This window comes from Strigops habroptila, chromosome 3 (genome assembly GCF_004027225.2).
Source record: "Strigops habroptila isolate Jane chromosome 3, bStrHab1.2.pri, whole genome shotgun sequence".
In the NCBI taxonomy this organism is placed as follows: Eukaryota; Metazoa; Chordata; class Aves; order Psittaciformes; family Psittacidae; genus Strigops; species Strigops habroptila.
Genome location: NC_044279.2, coordinates 66,427,201 through 66,447,751, shown reverse-complemented (window position 1 = coordinate 66,447,751; position 20,551 = coordinate 66,427,201). Strand labels below are relative to the sequence as shown.

Here is a 20,551-nt window from a genome sequence, read left to right as displayed (position 1 = left end):
CATATCCAGTGTTTTTCCCCCAACCAGGAGGAGCAGCACAGCATGGCCACCTCATAACTTCCCTTGGACTTCAACTTTAATTGCATCGTGTCTTGGCATGTTATCAACAATTCCAGGGGGAAAATATTATCTCCCTCTTCTCCGTACCATCCCTTCAATAGCATATTTACACCCTGGTGGTGTGCAGGAGGGGAGCTCTTTCCCACCAGATTTGGAGGTCTCCAGAAGTGCCCACTTCCAGGAGCTGATGGAAACCTGTCAGATCTGTTGTATGTGTGCAGCAATGCCTGAGGTGTTTATATAAGTTTATTATACCATTAGTTGGTCTCTAACTATGCCTGCATGCTGCAGGGTCTTACAGCAAAAGGCAGTTATTGATGGCATTTTCCCCTGTTCCCCCAGCTGGGTGTACCTGGGTCACCAAGCTTTCCCTTGAACTTCCCGAGACTCTGTCAATCCCATCCGAAGCATCTGGATTAATTTCCTGATCCTGGGAATTCTGTAGTTGCTTTCAATGGGGACAGCAATACCGCCTCTAACTTTATGAAAATATGTGGCTTCCTGGCAGAGGTGGGATGCTACTCTCAGGTTACACATAAGCAACAGAAGAACCAGCTCATGAAGTATTTATTTTCAATAACACAGCCCTACATTCGTGCTCAAAACTGAAAAAGTGATTTATTTGTGTCTAGGATTTTTGCAGTGTTATCTGACTACCTTGGAAAAAGGAGTGAACACATCTCCACGACTTCTCTGGCAGCATGGCACTACCTTACATCTTAGTGGCATGGCAGCAGGAGCAAAGGGGTTAAATGTCCTATTGGTGGCAGCCACTGGCTTTTGCTCCAGCTGCATGTAGAGACCCACTGCAGAGGAAAATAACACCAATATACTTACCGTGAGGCCTGACTGCAAGCCTCTGGATGTTAAGCTCTTCCCACGACTATTGCTGCAACGTGACAGTCAGCTCTTTGAAAAACAAGAATAAAATAAATGGTATCTTACATGGTGCTGCAGTTCTTTGCAGGGAACAGTAATGAGGCTTGCCGGCTACCTCTACCTTTTGCAGTAAATCATCTCCAATTAAACGATAATGTCCCAGAGAGATATAAATTTTGATATTTGACTTTCAGTGTTCATTTCACCAACAGTTTTTTTAGTTTTTAAAGGAAAGGAAATTAAATGGGGAAATGATTGCCCTATGCTAATTCTCCAGTTAAACTCACAGGAAACTGCAAAAGATAAGGTCCCCATAGCAATCGGAATAGGTACCACACTGCACAGATGAGGCCTGATTTTCCCGCTCACTTTTAGTGCTAGTGGTTTATCTCCACACAGCACAGGGAAAAGCAATTACTTAGAATGAGGAACAAGGGTAAAGGAGCCTGTGGCATCTCCGATTCCTTTTAATGGCCATTCTCCAGCATGGATTTGATGCACCACTTTTGCAACACAGCCGCGCATCTCAACCACGGCAAAGCTCCTGGGGGGATCCTGCCACCAGCTTTTCCCATGGTTTTAACTGTGAAATTTGGATAGGCCTTCAAGCAGGCTTTGTCAGGGAGTTTTGCAATCCCAGCCTCCATAGGACAGAGCTATCTGGCACTGCACCAAACACTGCATCCGAGTGCAATTCCTCCCAGCCATTGCCTCACATTCATGACTACCCTGGCAATGACAGACCTTTAATTCGACAAATCTGCTTCCAATGAACTCATCTTACCTATTAATTATTGCTTTATCTTGCCTGAGCTTATGATTATTGCACCTGATTATGTCTTCCTTATCCCCTGAGCAGTCATCTGCAGCAAAGCCAAGGGAGCACAATCCTTCCCCCACCCTCGCCCCAAAGCTACTCTGCAGCACAGAATCAGGCCTCCTTCATTAATTCCTCTACAAAATGCCCCCATAGCACAGTTAAATTTGTGGGCGTGCAGTCCCCAGGGTCTCATTTGTCCCTGCTGTGCTGCAGCTCATTTTTTTTACCAGCTGCTCTGGGACTTTTCCTGCACTCCAGGAATTTTCTGAAAGAACTGTCAAATATTCAGCTGTTTCGTTCTCTGATACGCTTTCACTGGGCCGTGTAGTTTTGACCAGGAGCAAGTCCCCTGGAGCAAGTCCCCTGGGTAGTTATTCCTCACCCCCTTTCCAGCCTGAGACTGCCTTGAGATCCATCATCAAAAACTACGATTGCATCAAGCACCCTGTCACTTCTCTTCCCCTTCAGTGACAACTGAAGCCATAACTACTAACACTGCAGCTTCCTTTTATCATTGCTTATGATATGTTCCTGGCTCCTTCTCCCTTGTGTGTAGGTGACCTAGCAATGCACTTTCCTTTGTCATCCTCCAGCTTCTTATGTACTTCTGAACCAACTTACTTATTCCCGACACTAACGCCCCATCGTTTTGTGCCTCCGCATCCCTAACTTTGCTCCTGCACACCTTTTTTATCATCTCTCTCACCACTGTGGTTTCCTTTCCTCCTCCCAACACGACCGCCTAATTTTTTTCCTTCTCTTTCTTTGTTAACACGTTGTTTTTCTCTTCCCCACCAGTGCCCGTACTGGAGGACACTTCCCACCAAAGCATGTTGCTCTCTCCTCAGCTGCTGAGAGGGACAGTTGTCCACAGGGAGTCAAAAGAAACGCTGGCCCCGGTGGGTGCAACCAGCTGGCTGGAAGGAGAGGGTGTCCCAGATGCTTCTGTCTCGGACGTGAAGGAGAGAAGGGAAGAGCCCGGGAGAGAAAAGAAACCACTTCGGGAATGAGAGAGTGAATCAGTTCGAGGTATGGAGGAGACATCCCCAGTGCCTTAGAAGTTGGTTTCTCTCTCTGTGATGCTGAGCACCTTCTGGACTGGAGGGGACCACCCCTGGCGCCTCTGTTCAGACGGCTCTGCCATATGCTTCTTTGGCTGCAGCAGGTCCTCCGCTGGGGAAATCAGCTGAGTTAGCCGCTGCAGAGAGGAAGCCTCTGTTAATTAAGCTGATAAAGAATAGTTATCTTTAGCTGATAAAATAGCTGATAAAGACACCCAATAGTGATCCACAACCATTGCTAGGGGCAAAGGCACCTAGAGAGCCAATGTCTCAGCTCCCTGCTCCTCTCACTGAATGGCTGTCCCAGGGAGAGGAAGGAGAGCAGGCTTGCTTTAACTGCCCTTAGTGACAATTATTCCACCTCTGGGCTCAAACCCGGGCTGTGAACTGATAACCTGATGAGGGGCTCCTCACAGACATGTTTCTGTGAGGAAGGATGCTAGAGATTAGCCTCAGAGACCACAGAAAAAGCTCTAGATAGCCCTTTTTTGTCTCTGTGCCAAGTAGCTGTGCTTCCTGTTGACTTTGGTGGGAGCTATGGAGCCTTCCAAATGGTCTGACCATCAGCAAGTACTGGGCATTTCCCGCTATGGTCCAAAACAGGGTGGCAGGTGATACCTACCTCGGTGGCACGTCACTGGTAAAGCAGTCCCTCCACAGACTGGTTCCTGCCCCCAAGCCACGCCGGCTCCCCTCTTCCAGCCAGACACACTACAGTGGTGCAAGGAGAGGTTGTGGGGAGCCCTTAGCTCCCCCTGTCTTCTGCAATGCAGCGGTGCTGCAGGCTGTTCCACACACGCATATGCTAGTGTTGTGTCAGCTTTGGGGAGTTAATCCTTAAAAATGGCACAGAACTTGGAGCTCCAGGCAAAAAATGCTGATCCACAGAGGCAGATGGTCTTTCCTACCTCATTTCCAAGCCCGTTCCTGAGTGCCTCATCTTCTCCCAAAGCCAAGTAACGCATGATGTCCTGCAGCCACCTGCCCAGCTCCATGGGCCAGCATATCATTTCCCTGCTGAAAACTGACTTTCGCAGTTACTAACTTTTTCCACCACAAGCTGTTCAGGCCAGTGCACATCCCTCTCTTGCCGAGTGCATTGCAAGCAGAGCAGGCAATGCACCCATGACTCGCTGGATTAATTTCAGTGCTTCCACTCCTTGTGAACAGTCTGCCAGAATCCCGTACCTACTCATTTATTCAAAACTATTTGCCCTATGACTTCTGAAATTGGCCTTGGCCTGCAGCTGCTCTGTGAGCACTTCATCATGAGTTTTCAGTCTTTGGAGCTTAAGCTGTCTTAATCAGACACATTAGGAAACAAACTTTGTGTTTCTTGGCCAGTCAAGTGTAACGAGAGAAATCAGTCTGTTGCAGTGGCTGATCATAATTACTAATTACAAACCTGCTTTCAGTGAATGGTTTGCACTATTCAGCTGAAAGACACTGTTCCTGGAAGCATCTGTGTCAGGAAATTAATTCATTACATTTCTGGGGTGTGACTGGAAAAAGGGAACAGGTATGTTTTGAGAAAACCTGCTTTTAAAGCAGGTGAACTGTTCCAGAAGGTATTGTGTGGCTGGCTTTGATTGCCCCTGAATCAACCCAGGTTTAGCAGCCAATTCCTTCCTAAACCACATCCTTGGAAGTTTCTTCGTACTAAGATAACTGAGAAGTCCCTGGAAATTACAACTAATATCATTTAACCAAGGCAAATGGAAAAACACTCCATCTGAAATTGGCCAAATCAATTCCTCAGATGTGCTATAAAATAAGCATTAACACTACTCACTGCAGCATTTCAGTCCAAGGGCTCAAAGCACTTTGCAACAGGTGAGAAATATTGCTTGTGTAGCAGGCTGGACATTTGGGCAATTACTTCAGTGACAGCTCCGGGTCCTCATTTAAACATATGAAACCTCTGAGCTCTGGGGAGTCACACGTGTCATCAGTTACCCAGTCAAACTCTTCAAACCGGCCATGGGAAAGGACAGATGCATAATCACTAAATGGCCCGGGGCACAGGAGAGGGCTGTAAGAGACAGGACTCAAGGTCTGAACTTGAAGCAAACCATAACACAGCATCTTGGCACAAGATTCACCTGGTGTTCCTCATACTGGGAGCTGTACAGCTGCCAGCTCCCTCCCAACTCTGTAATCTCTTCATGGCCACCAATGGCAACCAGGAGGCCTAAGGGCCATACATATCCTCCATCTTCCTGCCTGCATGTCTTATGCCCCTCTCACTGTTTCACTTTCATTGCTACCATTCCCATCTCATCATTGCACTGTATCTTGTCCTGAGCCTGAGATGGGCATTAGCCAGCTCTGCCATAGCTCCTGTCATTCCCTATTAAGTCACATCTCCCAGCCAGTAGAAAAGAGTCCCTCTGGGCATAGATTCACCTTCCCTGAGGCAATGGAGCCAAGAAAGATATCCTGCACACAGCCCGTCCCTGGTACAAGGTCCTCCTTACCATGACCCTACAATGTGACTACACCACAGACCTACACCACAGCCACAGGGATGCTTCCATTCAGTGTTCACCTGCTCCACCCTGCAACCAGCCACAGGTGAGCCTGCAGCCAGTGAGGATGGGAAAAGACCAGAAGAGAAATTGTGCAGAAATTTATACGCACTGTACATCACTCAGGGTTTTTCTTCATGGGTCAGGTGGAGTGTCATCTTCATGACACCATCTTCCTAGACACAGTTGTACCCAGGACAAGGTGTCTACAGCGAAAGAGGGCAGGCTTGGGCATGGCACAGGGTAGACCTTTGCAGCTCTCTGAGCGAGTCCTGTTTAACAACCTTAGGTACTTTCTTCAGAGAAAATAACATGGTCCTGACCCAGGACTAAAAGGGGAGCAGGAGCAAAGGACAAGAAGTAAAGGCAAAACAGATCATGGTTTTGCACCTGGTTTGCACTGACACCGATGAGTAACAAGAAAGCAGACAAAGGTGGTGGCCTGCCACCCTTACTTACATGACCAGTGGGACCACCTGAACCATAAACCAAACCAATCAACCTGTGACCTCTGGTAGCCCACACTGAAGGAGTCGTCTGCCATCCAGAGGAGCCAGCATTGGAGACACTCTTCATGTGTCTACGTATTACACCGAGCACAGTAGTGCAACGTTTCATGGAAGACTGAACATTTTAATGTTCACCATGGGAGCTATGCTAAGATTCTCCACGCCCTCCAGGTTGCCAACAAAAGCTACAGAGCATTCTGGAGAAGGACCACCCTCACCCTCCCTTGCCTTCTCAGAGGAGAAATGTGCCACAGGCATCTTCTCTGGGGCCTTTCCCATAAGCCATCTGAGGAAAGGATCAGCAACCCTCCCAGTGACCACAATCGCAGTACCTGCTTCAGGGGTCCTTTGGTTTTCAGGAGGATGAAGATGGCATAGAGAGGAATGCAGACCATGGAGGACAGTGCCATCAGCCAGCCCACCACATGGCCCCAGGCCGGGTATACGTAGGTATTGTTGTATTTCAGGGGTGTGTACTTGATCAGGGAAAACAGGAAGACAGCCTGAGGAGCACAAAACGCAGACATATCCAGAGCAAGGGGAGCAGACAAGCCAGGCAGCCTAGCCACCCTGCAAGCACCACCTGGCTGGCAGTGAGTGTTCTCTCTTGCATGAACTAGCATGGACCTTGCTAGCTGCAGCACAGCAGAGCTTGGCGCATGCTGACTGCACAAGGAGTTATATCTCGGGTCCATGGCCAGGCTTCCACACAGTGTAAAGCCTTCAGACTTCCAAAGATTTCAACCTAGGCAAAGCTGGCATTAGCTTTGAGGGTCCAGCAACACTGAGACACCAATTTATTTGTATCAAAGTCAGGAACTGTAGTTCTCACTGGCAGAAGTCCTCCAGAAGTACCATGCAGGCACAGATTTACACCTCTTGGGGCTTTCTAACACCAGGGCTCTCAGATGATTTGGGTTGCTTTGAAAATTTCCCTGTTTTTCAACTCCTGCTGGAGCCTGAGGACAAAGGACTAGAAACCTTTTGTAAGCTGTAGCTGTAGATTCCATCTCGGTTCCCACTGAGGTTAAAAAAAACACTCAACTCTGAACATCAGATGCAGGAGCAAAATTTGGCTCAGAAATCATGTAAAAGTCAGTGGAGCAAGACTGGACATAAACTCAAAACAGGCAAGAACTTGCCTGACTTTGTGTGCATTTTCTTTAAATACAGTTGTCACAGAAGTTTTAGAAGATATTTAATAATATAGAAAGCAAGTGGCTGTGGAAAAGTATTTCTGAACCACAGGAGGTCCCAGGAACGCAGGCTGAAGCAAGTATTTCAGAACAGGGTAATTCTCACCAGTCTTGGTTTTAAAACTAATTTGATCAAACCTCTCCAGGCTTTGAGGATATATTTCCCTTTGCCTTTGCAGTAAACAAGTAGCTTTTCAAGTTCGATTAATTTTCCAGGCAAAAGATAAGGCTTTACAACGGGAAATAAACAGCACTTCAGCTATGGACAAGCTTCTGCTTCTCCATAACAGCTTGAAAAAATTACAGCAGCACCTTGAAGATAAATCGGCCTTTCCTACTGAGAACCCAAGGACCCAAAATAACATGCCATGTTGTCATAGCTGCACTTACCAAGCACATACCCGGGGTGAACACCAGCCAGCATATCTTGATCAAGGGCCACGGCCGGAAACCAATCATGTCCTCAATGTTGTCGTAGAAGCGGTTGGCACCTTGTCCACCAGCCAGCACAGAGACAAAGCCAATGGTCAGATCATTGTTGTTTCCCTCAACCACTATTCACATCAGATCCCAACTTTCTTTACCCTCAGTGTTTATCCTGGCAAAGCCACAGCTATCCCAATAATATAGCAGCAGGTAATGGTCTTTCCTGGCATTGAAAAGGCCCATCTCTGGTTAAATACACATGGAGGCTTTTAATTTCAGCCATAACTTATCAGAAGGCTTGACACAGAAGAAATGCCCCGTCCTCAGACAGCAGCAGCTGTAAGTGAGAGGATGCAGCCCATATGCCACTAAGAGTTGGTAAGGACCAGCACAAGGCAAGGAGGGGTGACTGGTTCATAGATAAGCAAAGGACAGCCCTTGCAGGTTGAGTACATGGGATTGTGTGAGTCCAGAGTGCAAAAAGAAACAAAGAGAGTGGAGAACACCAAACAAAACCATATTTCTGTAACCAGATCAGCACACCAGGGAAGTGATGTCAAGGATCCCCACTGACCTGGGCATTTCCCTTGTCATCAAGAGCTTGCTTTCCACAGAATATTTTATTTTTGGCATAGACCTAGAAGACCTGCCAGTCTAAACTCTTCTGGAAACCAAATCTTCCATCTGCAAGTGCTGCTGTCCTGTCCAGTAAGCTGTTCTCTGGGTGCTTCATCTCCTCCTTCTCCTCTCATTAGTTTCACTTACTAGATTATGTTGTTCACAGTATGAGGGACCCACCCGAATCTCATGGTGTACCAGAGAGGGATATACCTCTGAAGAGCATCTAAAAGTCCTGTCACTGGCCAGACCCTAACCACTGACTCCTCCAAACCCAAAGATCAAAGAGGGAATATCTGCAATGGTATATTGAGGAGACAACATAATGCAGATGGACTTCAGGAGACCTTGTAGTAAGCTTTAGGACGTCTTCAAGGATCAAGCGCCTAATCACTGCCAGAAAGAGGTGTAAGATGAAGAAGAATCAAAAGGTCATTGACAAGATGCCCTAACATCATCTTCACTAGAGTTAACCAGAGGTACTCTAACAGGCTGTCTCATGTAAAACAGGGCAACAATATTAGACAAAAAAAAAATGGAGCTGGCCTGTCCAGAAAAAGGATTACCAGTTAAGCACCTTGGAATGAAATAATACTGTGCTTAGCGGATAAAGAAGGGCTCTGCCTCTAGGGGTGTTCATTCAGCTGTGAACTCATGGCGATGCCACGGTTCCCACATGCAAGCATGATGAGACCTTGCTTCTTTGCATCTTAACACCAGAGAGCTGGGCTGGGCAAAATATGTGCCTAGAGGACTGGCCATACTTGTGGGTGTTTGGGGTTTGGTGAGTTTTATTTTGGTTTGTGTTCTTTATGTCTTAGAATTAAATTCCCATATTATGTTTCTTTTAAATACAAGAATGCTACAAAAGCACATTTTGTCTGCTTTTCTTTTTTGTAACTCTTTGCATTATTTTCTATATCCCATGACTAATGTTTGCAGGAAAGCTCTTTTAAATCCAGCTTTTTGCCATATTTAGGCTGGGGGAGGGAGCAGGCAGGCAGGTTCTTTGAACACTTCATGGTTCCCATCTTGAGTTGGCAAGTTAACAAGGAGCCTCAAGCAAAGACAGCAAAGACAACAAGCTGTGGCATATCAAGGGACACGCAGCCTTGTGTGGGAGCCCAGCCTACACCAGAGAACAGAACCCTAAAGCTTCCAAGCTGTAAATATCATGAGGCTTCAGATAGCATTTCTGAAAATATACTGGGGAGAAAAGGGAGATGATATAAAAAAAATTACTTTGCCAAAAAGCCAGAATCTTCCACAGGGTGAAAAATATGAGAGATACATAAATGATGCGACTCGCGGTTTAGAATACGAGCATAGCACGATCTCTTGTACCATAGAGTGTTTCCACAGAAACACAGTGATGTCAAACATATGAATGATAAGTCATAATGCAACTTTATGGAAGCCAAAGTTTTACTGCAAATTTGGGTCTAGGATCTAGTGGAAGAAACATAGCAATTAAAGAAATACAAAGATGGCAAACAAAAAGAAAGACATAACAGACATCTATCCTTCATCAAGAAAGCAACCCAAAACTTATGTTGTTAATTATGGTGTGCCTCCACCTATCCTTATCCTTATTCTCTCTAATACAACCATCAGATCCTGCATTTCCATGGCTACTGTGGCAGTCAGTAAGTGATGTGATGAAACACAATGGGGACTGACATGAATGTCCTCAGAGAGTATATGAAGAGGAGGTTTTACATGTTCTACATTTCACAGGCAGATGAAAAAGTAATCAAGCTTTAGAAGTCATCAGTTCAATCACTCATCATTGGTTTTTGAGCAAATTAAGAGCTGGAGGATGTGTGCAGTCCCCCTCTCTTCCCAGCATATTAGAAGGATTAGATAAAACTCCTGCAGAGAAAACCATAAAGATTTCCCCAAAGAGATTTTTGTTGAAGTGAACAAAGATGTTTGCTTTTATCCCCAATATTCCGAGACAAGGAAGAATGGCATGCAGGCACAGGGTAGTTATCCATGCATGCTGGTACTAATTCTCTTGTGCTGACCAATCCCACATACTTTCAAAGCTGTTACACGCTTTTCTGACAAATCATTTAATTTTGGTACGTACATTCATGGGAATAAATTTCACATGAAATCAACTGGAGATTTGCTTACACCCTTATGCCTTGTCCTTATGGAGCCCTTCTTATTTTACGTAGCTTGTAACAACTGCAAGTGATACCCAAAATGAAAGGGACAAAGATTTTATTTTATTTTTACAATATTCAGAAACAGTGAGTTTCACAGATCTCCTAGTTTGGAATCTAGGAAAAAAACCTCCCTTTTAAATCTTTTCTGCTGCATTTTTTTTTTTTTTTTTTTTTTTGCATTCATCTATATCAAATTTCACCCACGGGATTTCAATAGGTAATAACCCCAGCTCTATGCCATAGTGCTAAGCTTATATATGCTCCCTCTCTGTCGCAAACCTGCAGCATCAACACCTGCCCCAAACCTGTGCAAAATGCCAGCAACAGAGGCACTGTGGCACTGCAACAGCGCACCCTTTGGATACCAGGTAAAGTCCATAAATAAGCATATATTGCCTGTAGCTGGTGCATCTCAGAGGATAAAGCACACACAGCCAGAGCAAGCCTGGTGGGCAGGATCCAGGCAGGAGGAGGCTGCTGCTTCTGGCAGCCACACTGAGTGTGAGCAAGAGGAGGAGAGAAAGATTTATACCAGCACAATGCGGGCTCACACTAGGGGCACCCACAGGTACCCACTGGCATCAGTTTGCTTTAGCTTTGTAAACAGTCCTAATGGTTTCAGCCCCTGCTCTCCTGCAGCGAGGGAGCTACTTGCTTTCTCCTGGAATAGCTAGTCCTAATGTGCGTGCTGTGACTGCCTGGAAAATATCCTCCCTGCAGCATGTTTTGGTGGCATCATGTTGTGATTCCCAGTGCTCAAAACCCATGCCTGTTTACCTGAGGGCTGCCTGTCCCAAAGTGGAAGCAAGAGAAGAGAAGGAGGGGGGGAAATCCCAAGTCCCTCTGGTGCTCCCCTCTAGGGAACACGATCAGCAGGTCCAATGCTGCACAATCCTTTCACAGGCAGAGCAATATGTGAGGAAACCCTCAGATCTTTGCAAAAGCAGCTACTTGGCAGCAGTGGAAACCTGCCAAGTAGTGGGTGGTTGGCGTATGTGCTGGGAGAGGGGAAACTCAGAACAGATATTTGTGTTAGCCAAAATGCTGTAATTCTTCACAGTGTAAGCAAGAGACTCAGCCCTGCCAACTCTGAGGCTGGGGAAAAAAACATCAGTTGGCACCAGGCACTGTTTTTTCCATTAAGATGCCTCACCTTGGCCCTCTGAGTACATTTAGGACCAGAATCAGCTGAAAGGATGCAAAGCAGAACATCAAGAGGGAAAAAAAACAAAAGGGAAAAAATGAACCCATGGTGGTGAGAGAAAGGGCCATTTCTCAGTCCCCAGTTGCTCCGTCTCCCTTACAGGCTGCTGGGGCAACATCACCTCTCCTGCTACTCGTTGTTTGCATTGCTCCTCTCCATGTGCTGTCAGAAAGGCATGTAGCCTGTGTGACCATAAAGGCATGTGGCAGGGGGAGGATACAATAAAGCATAATCATAGATCATAGAATACTTTGGGTTGGAAAGGACCTTAAGATCACCTAGTTCCAACCCCCCTGCCATGGGCAGGGACACCTCACACTAGACCATGTTGCCCAAGGCTCTGCCCAACCTGACCTTGAACACTGTCAGGGATGCAGTTTAATGTAACGGAGCATGGTGATGATGAAGCCTTGTCACAGATGGATGGGAATCTCCATCCCCCTGTGAATTCCCCAGGGACTGGGTAGAAGGTAAGTCATTAAAGTCTAGCCACGGTATGGTATTGCAAGCTCTCAGGTGAGCTTCCCCTGCAGGACATCTCTGTAGAATAAATCTCTGTTACAGATCTGCTCTTTTTGCATTCCCGGAGGTCAAGCCTAAGCAGCTGGACCTGCTAACACTTCAGTAAGAGAGAAGTCCATGCAGACTAGCAATTGGCTCCTGCTGTAGATAAAGCATTTGGAGAAACTGATAACCCTTTCGTCAGCAACTGCACTACAGCCAATGCAACATCTATAAAACTAAGCACCAAAGAAAGCACACAGGGGCTGACTGTTCACTGTCTCTTCTAAAATAGGACAAAGGTGGCACCAAATGAAATTAGCAGGTGACAGATTCATAACAAGGAAAAGAGAGTGGCTCCTCACACAACACCTGACCATGGAGTTCCTTCCTGCAGCATTCTGTGGATGATAAAAGCTTACCTTGGTCAAATGGGAAAATAACACAGAGGAAATAAACAGATTTTACTTCTGGCTTTGGGAATCCCCGTGCAACAAGTGGAGTATTCCATCTGGCTCTGGGACCCCCAGACATGGGCCTACTAGAGTGGGTCCAGAGGAGGGCCATGAAAATGATCAGGGGGCTAGAGCACCTGTCCTGTGAAGAAAGGCTGAGAGAGCTGAGGTTGTTCAGCCCAGAGAAGAAAAGGTTCTAGTGAGACAGTATCGTGGTGGGGATTGTAAAAAGGACAAAGTGAGACTTTTTACTAGGGCTTGCAGTGACAGGACAAGGCATAACAGTTTTAAACTGAAAGAAGGTAGATTTAGTTTGGATAGAAAGAAGAATTTCTTCACTATGAGGGTGGTGAGACACTGAAACAGGTTGCCCAGAGACGTTGTGGATGCCCCATCCCTGGAAGCGTTCAAGAGCAGGTTGGACGGGGCTTGGAGCAACCTGGTCTAGTGAAAGATGCCATCCCGCCATGACAGGGGGATGGACTAGGTGACCTTTAGAAGTCCCTTCCAACCCAAACCATTCTATGGTTCTATAATAAGTTGTTAGAAGCTGGAAGAATATTCACAGAAAGTATCATTGCTAACTTTTCTGCTATTTTACTCCTTACTGAGTGTCCACTCAGGCCATCAAAAGAGACACAACATGGTGCTCATGCCTGCAATTTTTATCTTGGGTTAGGATAGCCACACTGCTTGGTGTAGCTAGGAGCCAGCAGATGCATGATTGTGGGATACTGAGAGTCTAATCTTAGCTGACATTTACTACAGCTTTGTATGATCCTTACAGGCACTGAGCTCCTCTAACTCCATGAAGCAAAGGAGAGAGAGCAGCTGATCTGCATCACACACAACTAGACCCTTTCCCTGAAAACCACCACTCTCAATGTGAGCTTCAAGGAGATGAACTGCAGCCTGTGTGCTCAGGAAGAGATCTCCTGTAGGATAGTAAAGGTAAAGGTTGGACTTGATGATCTTAAAGGTCTGTTTCAACCCAGTTGATTCTATGATTCTATATCACAGGATACTCTCCTTAATGCACAGACTAGAAAGTACTTGGTTTCCTTCTGATAGTTCATGAAGCTCAGTTTGATCCTGCTCCTGAGTACTTTAGTTACAGGCTTCACTGACAGCCAAAGCAGTCCCACCTTTTAAGAGTGCCATCACAGCCCATGCAAACAGGAAGCGTGTATCGTTGCAGAAGTAACACACAGCAAGTCTGCATCCCAGCAATTAGTGTTAAATCAACTGACAGGACTAAACTAAAGGCACAACATAAGCAGACAGTAACAGAGGCCAAAGAACAGCAGTCACTTCTCCATAGCTCATTTTCTAATTTAAAGGGCAGATGGGCAGAGCAGCAAGGTAGTTCAACATGAGGAAACTTCAGAGAGGGAAAAACCATTCCTACTCCAAATGTGGAGCAATTAAGAAACATTGCAAGTAAACACAATAGAAATTGGACACGAAAGAGGGTAATTACAGAATTTCTTTGCCCCCTAAAGATTTTTTCTATCCATTTCTACTTCTCAACACCCTATCCTTGCTTTGAGAAAGAGCAACACAGGTTTTTGTCCTTCACTTACCATACACCCATCCTACGCAGATGGCCTCAAAAATGGCCAGGAAGAGCAGGCACGTGCCACTGGCAGCATAGTAGTCAAAGAGCTGGAAGATGTACATGCCACCCTTTTGAAGAGATAGAGAAGAGAAAGTCATGGCAGAACTATTCCATGTCAGGGAAAAATGACTGAGGCGAGCGGAATAACAGCAGAAACACTGCATCTAGAGCAGGCAGGAGAAAAAGAGCTTTCTCTTGGGTCAGCCCACACTTTGTTCCAAAAAGACAGTCAGGCCTGGTGGCAGGAGAGCATTTCATGAGTGTTTTACGATACTGCTGGCTAGGCTGGTTTCTGTGTCCATAGGAGCAGGAACCAGTTTGTTCGCTTGCTTTAAACCAGTTACCAAATTTCAAGCATCATTTCAAAATACCATGTAGCAGTGCAGAACTTGGCACCCAAAGAGGGTCAAGACATTCAGATACTTCATGCTAGCTGCATCCATCTTTACCTATTGCTCAGGGTCCAAGCCCTGCAATGGTAGAGGCATGTGGTTCCCCTGCTGCCTCTGCGTTCAAGCAGAGCCCTCATAGTTGTCATCAACTATATCTACAGGACAGTGGATGACTCCTCTCTCATACCTTTTTGTGTTTTCTCAAAAGAGAAAGCCCCTCCAATACAAGCCAAGCAGATGCTTTCAAATAGTGCTGAAGGGCTCTAAACACTGCCAGAGTAGCAGTGCAGCTACTCCTTCATCCTACCACATATAAGGTGACATCCTGCAATGATGGGAGTAGATGCCTCCATGCAAAGGGGCATGCAATAGCTATGGGAATCCTTAACTCAGTTTCCCTCCAAGCTCTGTCAACAGCAGTGGGAGCTGCCTTCAGCAAACCCTGAGCCAGGATCCTGTTGGAGGATCATTCAGCCACTAGTGCCTGAGAGGTTGAGCAGGAATTATCTGTCACTACACAGCACATGGAGGCAACACAGAGGAGCGCTAAGACCCCTGCCCAAGGGGTGCATGCACAGTGCAGCACAGCACACCATTGTGCAAGAAGAAGTGCTTGGTTTTTAGCTGCAAAGCAGGTCAAACACTACGCACATAGCACTGCTCCAACACAGCTCTGCTCCTCCTGGTGCCAAGGATCTCAGGCTTCCCACTGGCTCAGGCAGGGTTACAGAGCAGCCATTATCCCCAGCCTCCCCTCCTGCTGCTGTGCTTCTTGTGGAAAGCAGCCAGCAAATGATTGCTGCCCTTAGAAAAGCTTCTGCTTGTGTTGCTCAGCTTGTTTTAGCCACCAGGCCTGGTATTTGCACAAAGCTGTATGTCAGGCAGCCTCTCTGGGCTGCGGGACCATCTCTCTGGAAGGCTCAGTTATACAGCGAGTACACTAGCATCACACAGGGTAAAAGCAACACCAGCTGTGAGAGACGCCAGCTAATGCATTAGAAATGAAAGACAATCAACAGCATCAAAGATGAGCTAGCTGTCTCTACCCACTCCTCCAGAGCAGTCTATCAGGCTTCCTGGTGTGTGGCTGGATACCCCAGCTACTCCTTTCTTACCTCAGTGACCAGCAATAAGCCCAGCAAGTAGCATATGACTGCAATGGCCAGGATCAGCAGCTCCCGACGCCCCTTCTTCCGAAACACTCCCGGGAACATGTCAATAAGAGCTGTTACCATGCTTTCCACACAGACGAACTGCAGAAGAAGACAGGTCAGAAAAATCAGTGTTTCCCCTTCCCCTCTCGCTGTCCTTTTTTCCTCCATCCACCCAAATCCTTATTTCTTTTTGTTTTCTCTTTTTGTCTCTCTTGCTGCCGCCAAAGGCCAGCTGCAGCTGCTAGCAACCCAAATACAGCCCAATATATCACTAAGCTCTCCTCTGGAGCTGCAGACCAAAGGGGTAATAAGTACAGCCCTATGGGGGGGATGAACTGTGAGCTGTACAAGAAATTGTGTCAAACCCAACAGAGCATGCTACTGCACAGCAGGAATGACCAAGTGATGGGGAGGCAAGGGGAGGACTGTGCCCCCTGAGCAGAGCGAGGAAGCACTGAGATGGCACAAGGAACCCTTGTGACAGAGGGAAGCTCCTCCTGCCATGTGAAGCTAAAGGGAGCCAGGTGACTGTGGGTGCACAGCTCAGCCCTAACATCAAGCACACCCTTTGTATATGTTAGATGAGGAGGGGCTTTTGCTGTACCTGGCTGTCCAGTCCCAAGAAGATCAGCATGAGGAAGAAGAGGCAGGACCAGAGCTGAGACACAGGCATCATTGTTACTGCCGCTGGATATGCTATGAAAGCCAGGCCAGGACCTGCAACAGACCACAGGATGACCATGTGTGCCCCCCACACCATCACCTGCCACCAACACACTGTGCTACAGAGTGAGTCACATACTGCTTCAAAGCTCATATCACCACAGCTCTTTGCCCACACAGGGCTGAAAGCTGTGTTGGGAAGCACTGGTCCTGCAGACCTCGCCGCAGACACCCATACTGATAGAGACGCATATGACATCCTGGGATTCATTTCTGAAAAGCCCCCTCCCCTTCAGACTTTCTGTTTTGCCTTGACCCTGAAGTCTCATGGAAAAACCTACCTGATTCAGCCACTTCTGCAATGGGTACACCCTGCTCTCGAGCCATGAAGCCCAACACAGAGAATATGGCAAAGCCAGCAACCAAGCTGGTGCTACTGTTCAAGAAGCAGAGCATGATGCAGTCCCTGCAGGGGGGAGACCAGAGAGAAATCAATGTTTCCAACTGCAGAATGGGTCCACCTGGGATCATGTCTCTACCTACCTTCCGCAGTCAGACAGCATGGACCGAGGAACAGCAATGCTGCTTTTGAACTCCCTCAGAAGTAAAAAGCTGAGAACAGAGCCAAAACCAAGCCTACCTACCTTGTACCCCACTGTTCAAGAGTTATAGGACTATGCATGGCACAGAGACAGGGCACCACCAGTGGCTTGTGAATGGGATGCCATGATATACATAGAGTCATGGCAACAAAAAAGTTGACAGGAGTTGAGAGAATAAGAAAAAACCCAGAGAAAGTGAGGAAAATAGAAAATAAGGAAAGGGAAGTGGCTGCAAAAATAAACATAGTCAAGAAAGAGGGGCATGTGGGCCACCCAGAGCAAGCTGTCAGTCCAAGGCACCTAAGGTATTAAAGGGAGGTGTCAGTGCACCACTCCATTGGTGGCAGATATATTTTGGGAAAGACAGAGAAAAGTATTAATTGCCTGACCAACAGCTTTGGCAGCACCTATTGGAGAACAGAAGAGGAGAGATGATTAATGTCTCTCAAGCACCATTACATTTTCGCATCTATGCTGGAGCAATACATGAAGGAATAACAAATTTCCTGCTCCTTGGGGCTCTGTGGAAGGTGTCAGAAATGGTCCTGATGGCTTCACTGAGCTCCAGCTCAGGCCACGGATAATATAGATCTGTAATTCAAGGGCCAGGAGGAGGCCAGGCAGACTCGATTAATCTCCTTGATAGGATAGAAATGCCACTGGCAGTACATTACCCTGGTGGTAGTAAAGCACTGCAGACAGAGGGCCCAGCCATCATCTTTGCACCATCTCCCCTGCCTAGCAAGTGACAGCAAAGCTGGCCATGCCACCCCTGAGCACTCCCCCTGTCGAAATAGCCCGTGGTGTCTCCACAGTGGCTGAAGGCACTCTCCATTTTCAAACCTCCCCCTCCTCCAATCTCTCCCATTTCCAGGCTGACTCGTGGGGGAGAGCATTACTAAAGCCATTTTCTGGAGCCCCTGTGTTCCCTCAGCCACTCTCCATCCTACGCTTTGGCCTCTGCAGCTTCCACAATCTAAGCAGCTTGTTAGTCAAAGCAGCATGACCCAAAGTCTCCCCTGTGGACGGAGCCTGCCTCAAATGCAGCTCTGTGCTGTGTATCTCAGCACATTTCTAGAAGGATACAAGGAGTCCAGGCGGCTCTTACCTGTAACAGTTGTTGGTGTATTTGTTGTAGCTGCCCAGAGCTGTCAGGCACCCCTGGCAGATGGCATAAGAGAAGAGGATCTGAGTGCCCGCATCCATCCAGACCTGGAACAGAGAAGGTCAGTGGTCTCCAGACCTGGCTATAAAACAGACAAATGGCTGTGCCCTCTCTAGCAACAACCCCTCCATCCATGCAGAACAAACTCCATGAGACAGAGAGGGGCTCAGTGGATGCAGAAACTGTGATATCTCTCTGGGACGACTGAGCTATAGGACTGAAAATCCTCCAGGAAAAGCCTCTTAAGGGACCGTATTTTCACATCTCACTCAAAGTAACACCACTTCTCCATCCTGTGCCTTTCTGCATGGAGAAGCCTGCCTGGTAGCACAGCTCTGACTGAAGTTGACACTGCAGCTGTCTGTAGTCCCTACATGGCTCAGGGTTCACACTGGTGAATTGTCCCAAATGAGGGCCAGCGAGTCCTTTGTGTGATCAATATATTCTTTCCCTGCTCCCCAAACTAGTTCCCCACATCTCTGAGGCCACAGTGTGGATGAAGGGCAGAATAACTCCAGGCTGAGAGATTTCAGGCCAGTGGGGTGTCGTGCACCCAGGTTCCCCTTTGCTCTCTCATTGCATGGGAAAAGCTGAGTGGGGTTGTTTGCTGCTGCTCCTGCCCTCTCCTCCATGGAGGAGTCCCTTCTCTCCATGTGTTATGGGCAAAACTCTTACCCTCCCAGAGAGAACCCTGAGCTGTGAGTTAGCAGGCAGACAGGAAAACAGCCCACCTTTTGTTTGTCTGTGTGTTCCTCTCACTCCCTTTTTCCTCTAAGAAGCCCCAGCCACAAACATCCAGGCAGCTGCAATTTTGCAGACTTCAGAAAATCCCAGCCCAGGCATTGCTACTTAAATTTACACGGGTCTCTCACAGATAGGCACATACATGGGAGCCCTCCAGGCACAGGCACACATCCTGCTTTACATCAAAGCCCCACATTCTGCCTAAATTCAATAGGAGCTCTCCTTCCTGCTATGCTGGGTTGCAGCAGCCTGGAAAGACCATGTCAGCTTTAGTTAGGCTGTGAAAGATAGGGAGGTTTCCAGTGAATAAGCCCTGACCATGAACAAAACACACTCAAGCCCAGTCACCTGCCTGTTATTTATTTTGATATTTAAATGCCGTTTTCATTCAGCTGGCTCTTCGCATTCGGCGCACCACAAACTTTGTATTGGCAACACATAATTGCATCTGAAAGCCATTTGGAGGAAGACAGTGTGCTTGGCAGCTGGCTTGGGAGCAGTTGGGGCTTTGGCCATCTGGGAAGATGCGGGAGGTAAGCAAAGTCTGTGGGCTAAGCATATTGTGTGGCTGCCTCCATGAAAAGATTCAGAGGGGGAATAATTACCAGCAGTGTCATTTAAACGCTCTTCTGGGGAGGGTCTGCATTAACACCTCCCTGGGATGGCAGAGGCAGCCTGCACAGCGTTGCTGAGCCCACATTGGGAAGGGAAGCAACCTGCTGCTACATAAAGGTAATGTAGCAGACCATGCTGACACGATGTTCCAAGGCGGGTCCTGCTGCCTGCCCTGTGCAGCCCCCAAGAGTGCTGCCTGCCTCCTACAGCTTGGGCTACCTTGCATATCCTGGGTTTGGCTGCACCTTCTGCCCTAATCTGGACTGGTCCTCCTTGGGTACGCAGCATCTTCCATGCCACAGGGGTTTCCACGAGCTCCAATGAGCAGTGTTAGGGGCTGACCCTTTGGCAAGCCCCTTACCCAGGCAGGTGGGACAAGCCCCCGGGATGGGTGAAGGGAACCTGCTGCCCAGCTGGGGCACAGCCCATGTTACCCATGTGCATTTGGTCTCTGCGAGCACAGGGGGCCTGAGCATGGGGGGCAGTTGGAGCCAAAGTGCTAACCAGGCCAAAAAAACCCCCAAAAGCAGTAGGTTATTTCCCCTACCCTTTCCTCAATTATGTGCATTTAAGACCCAGCAAAACCATCTGTTACATGCTGAATATTTCATATACTCTTCTGGTTTGCTGAAATTACCTAATATGCCCATATGCTGCAGACACACCAGCAAAAAGGCTGTGCTGTGCAGGAGGACTAGACCCCTCTCAGGTCTCTTAAGGGGATCTCACTGGTTCGCCAGTCTCCTTCCAAAGAGAGCTAGATGCTCAGCTGGCAGGAGATGCAGGGGCCAGGGTGCTGGAAACCCTCCTGTGGCCAGCATGTGCCTGACCACCACCCACCTGTGGGTCTGCCAGCCTGGAAATGTCTGGCTTCAGGTAGAAGATGATCCCCTCAGCAGCACCCGGCAGCGTGACTCCTCGCACCAACAGGATGATGAGCATCACATAAGGGAAGGTGGCAGTGAAGTAAACAACCTGCGGGCATAAGAAAACAGGAGAGAGGGTCAGCAGGAAGGGGGTGAAGGCATCATCTCATCCTGTCTGCAGGCCCCCACCCTGGCAAATGTCCCTGGACGCTGGTGTTGGCTATAGCTGCTACTGGTAATGTAGAAGAGGGGTGGGAAAGAAATTAATCAAGGTTACATGTCACCAGTGATTTAGTTAATC

The 20,551-nt window shown here is 47.6% G+C and overlaps 1 protein-coding gene across 1 annotated transcript in view; it reads right to left on the bottom strand.

Moving 5' to 3' along the window:
- Positions 1–610: 610 nt before the first annotated feature.
- Positions 611–20,551, bottom strand: part of SLC6A12 (solute carrier family 6 member 12) — a 40,333-nt gene continuing 20,392 nt past the window's right edge. Inside the window, exons 7-15 of the mRNA XM_030479917.1 lie at positions 20,225–20,359; positions 17,969–18,072; positions 16,600–16,724; positions 16,200–16,312; positions 15,557–15,694; positions 14,015–14,117; positions 7,444–7,544; positions 6,190–6,360; positions 611–2,957 (exon numbers count right to left, since the gene is read on the bottom strand). Of these exons, the coding sequence (XP_030335777.1) occupies positions 2,814–2,957; positions 6,190–6,360; positions 7,444–7,544; positions 14,015–14,117; positions 15,557–15,694; positions 16,200–16,312; positions 16,600–16,724; positions 17,969–18,072; positions 20,225–20,359 (1,134 nt within the window). The 3' untranslated portion in view covers positions 611–2,813. The remainder of the gene's footprint in view (positions 2,958–6,189; positions 6,361–7,443; positions 7,545–14,014; positions 14,118–15,556; positions 15,695–16,199; positions 16,313–16,599; positions 16,725–17,968; positions 18,073–20,224; positions 20,360–20,551) is intronic.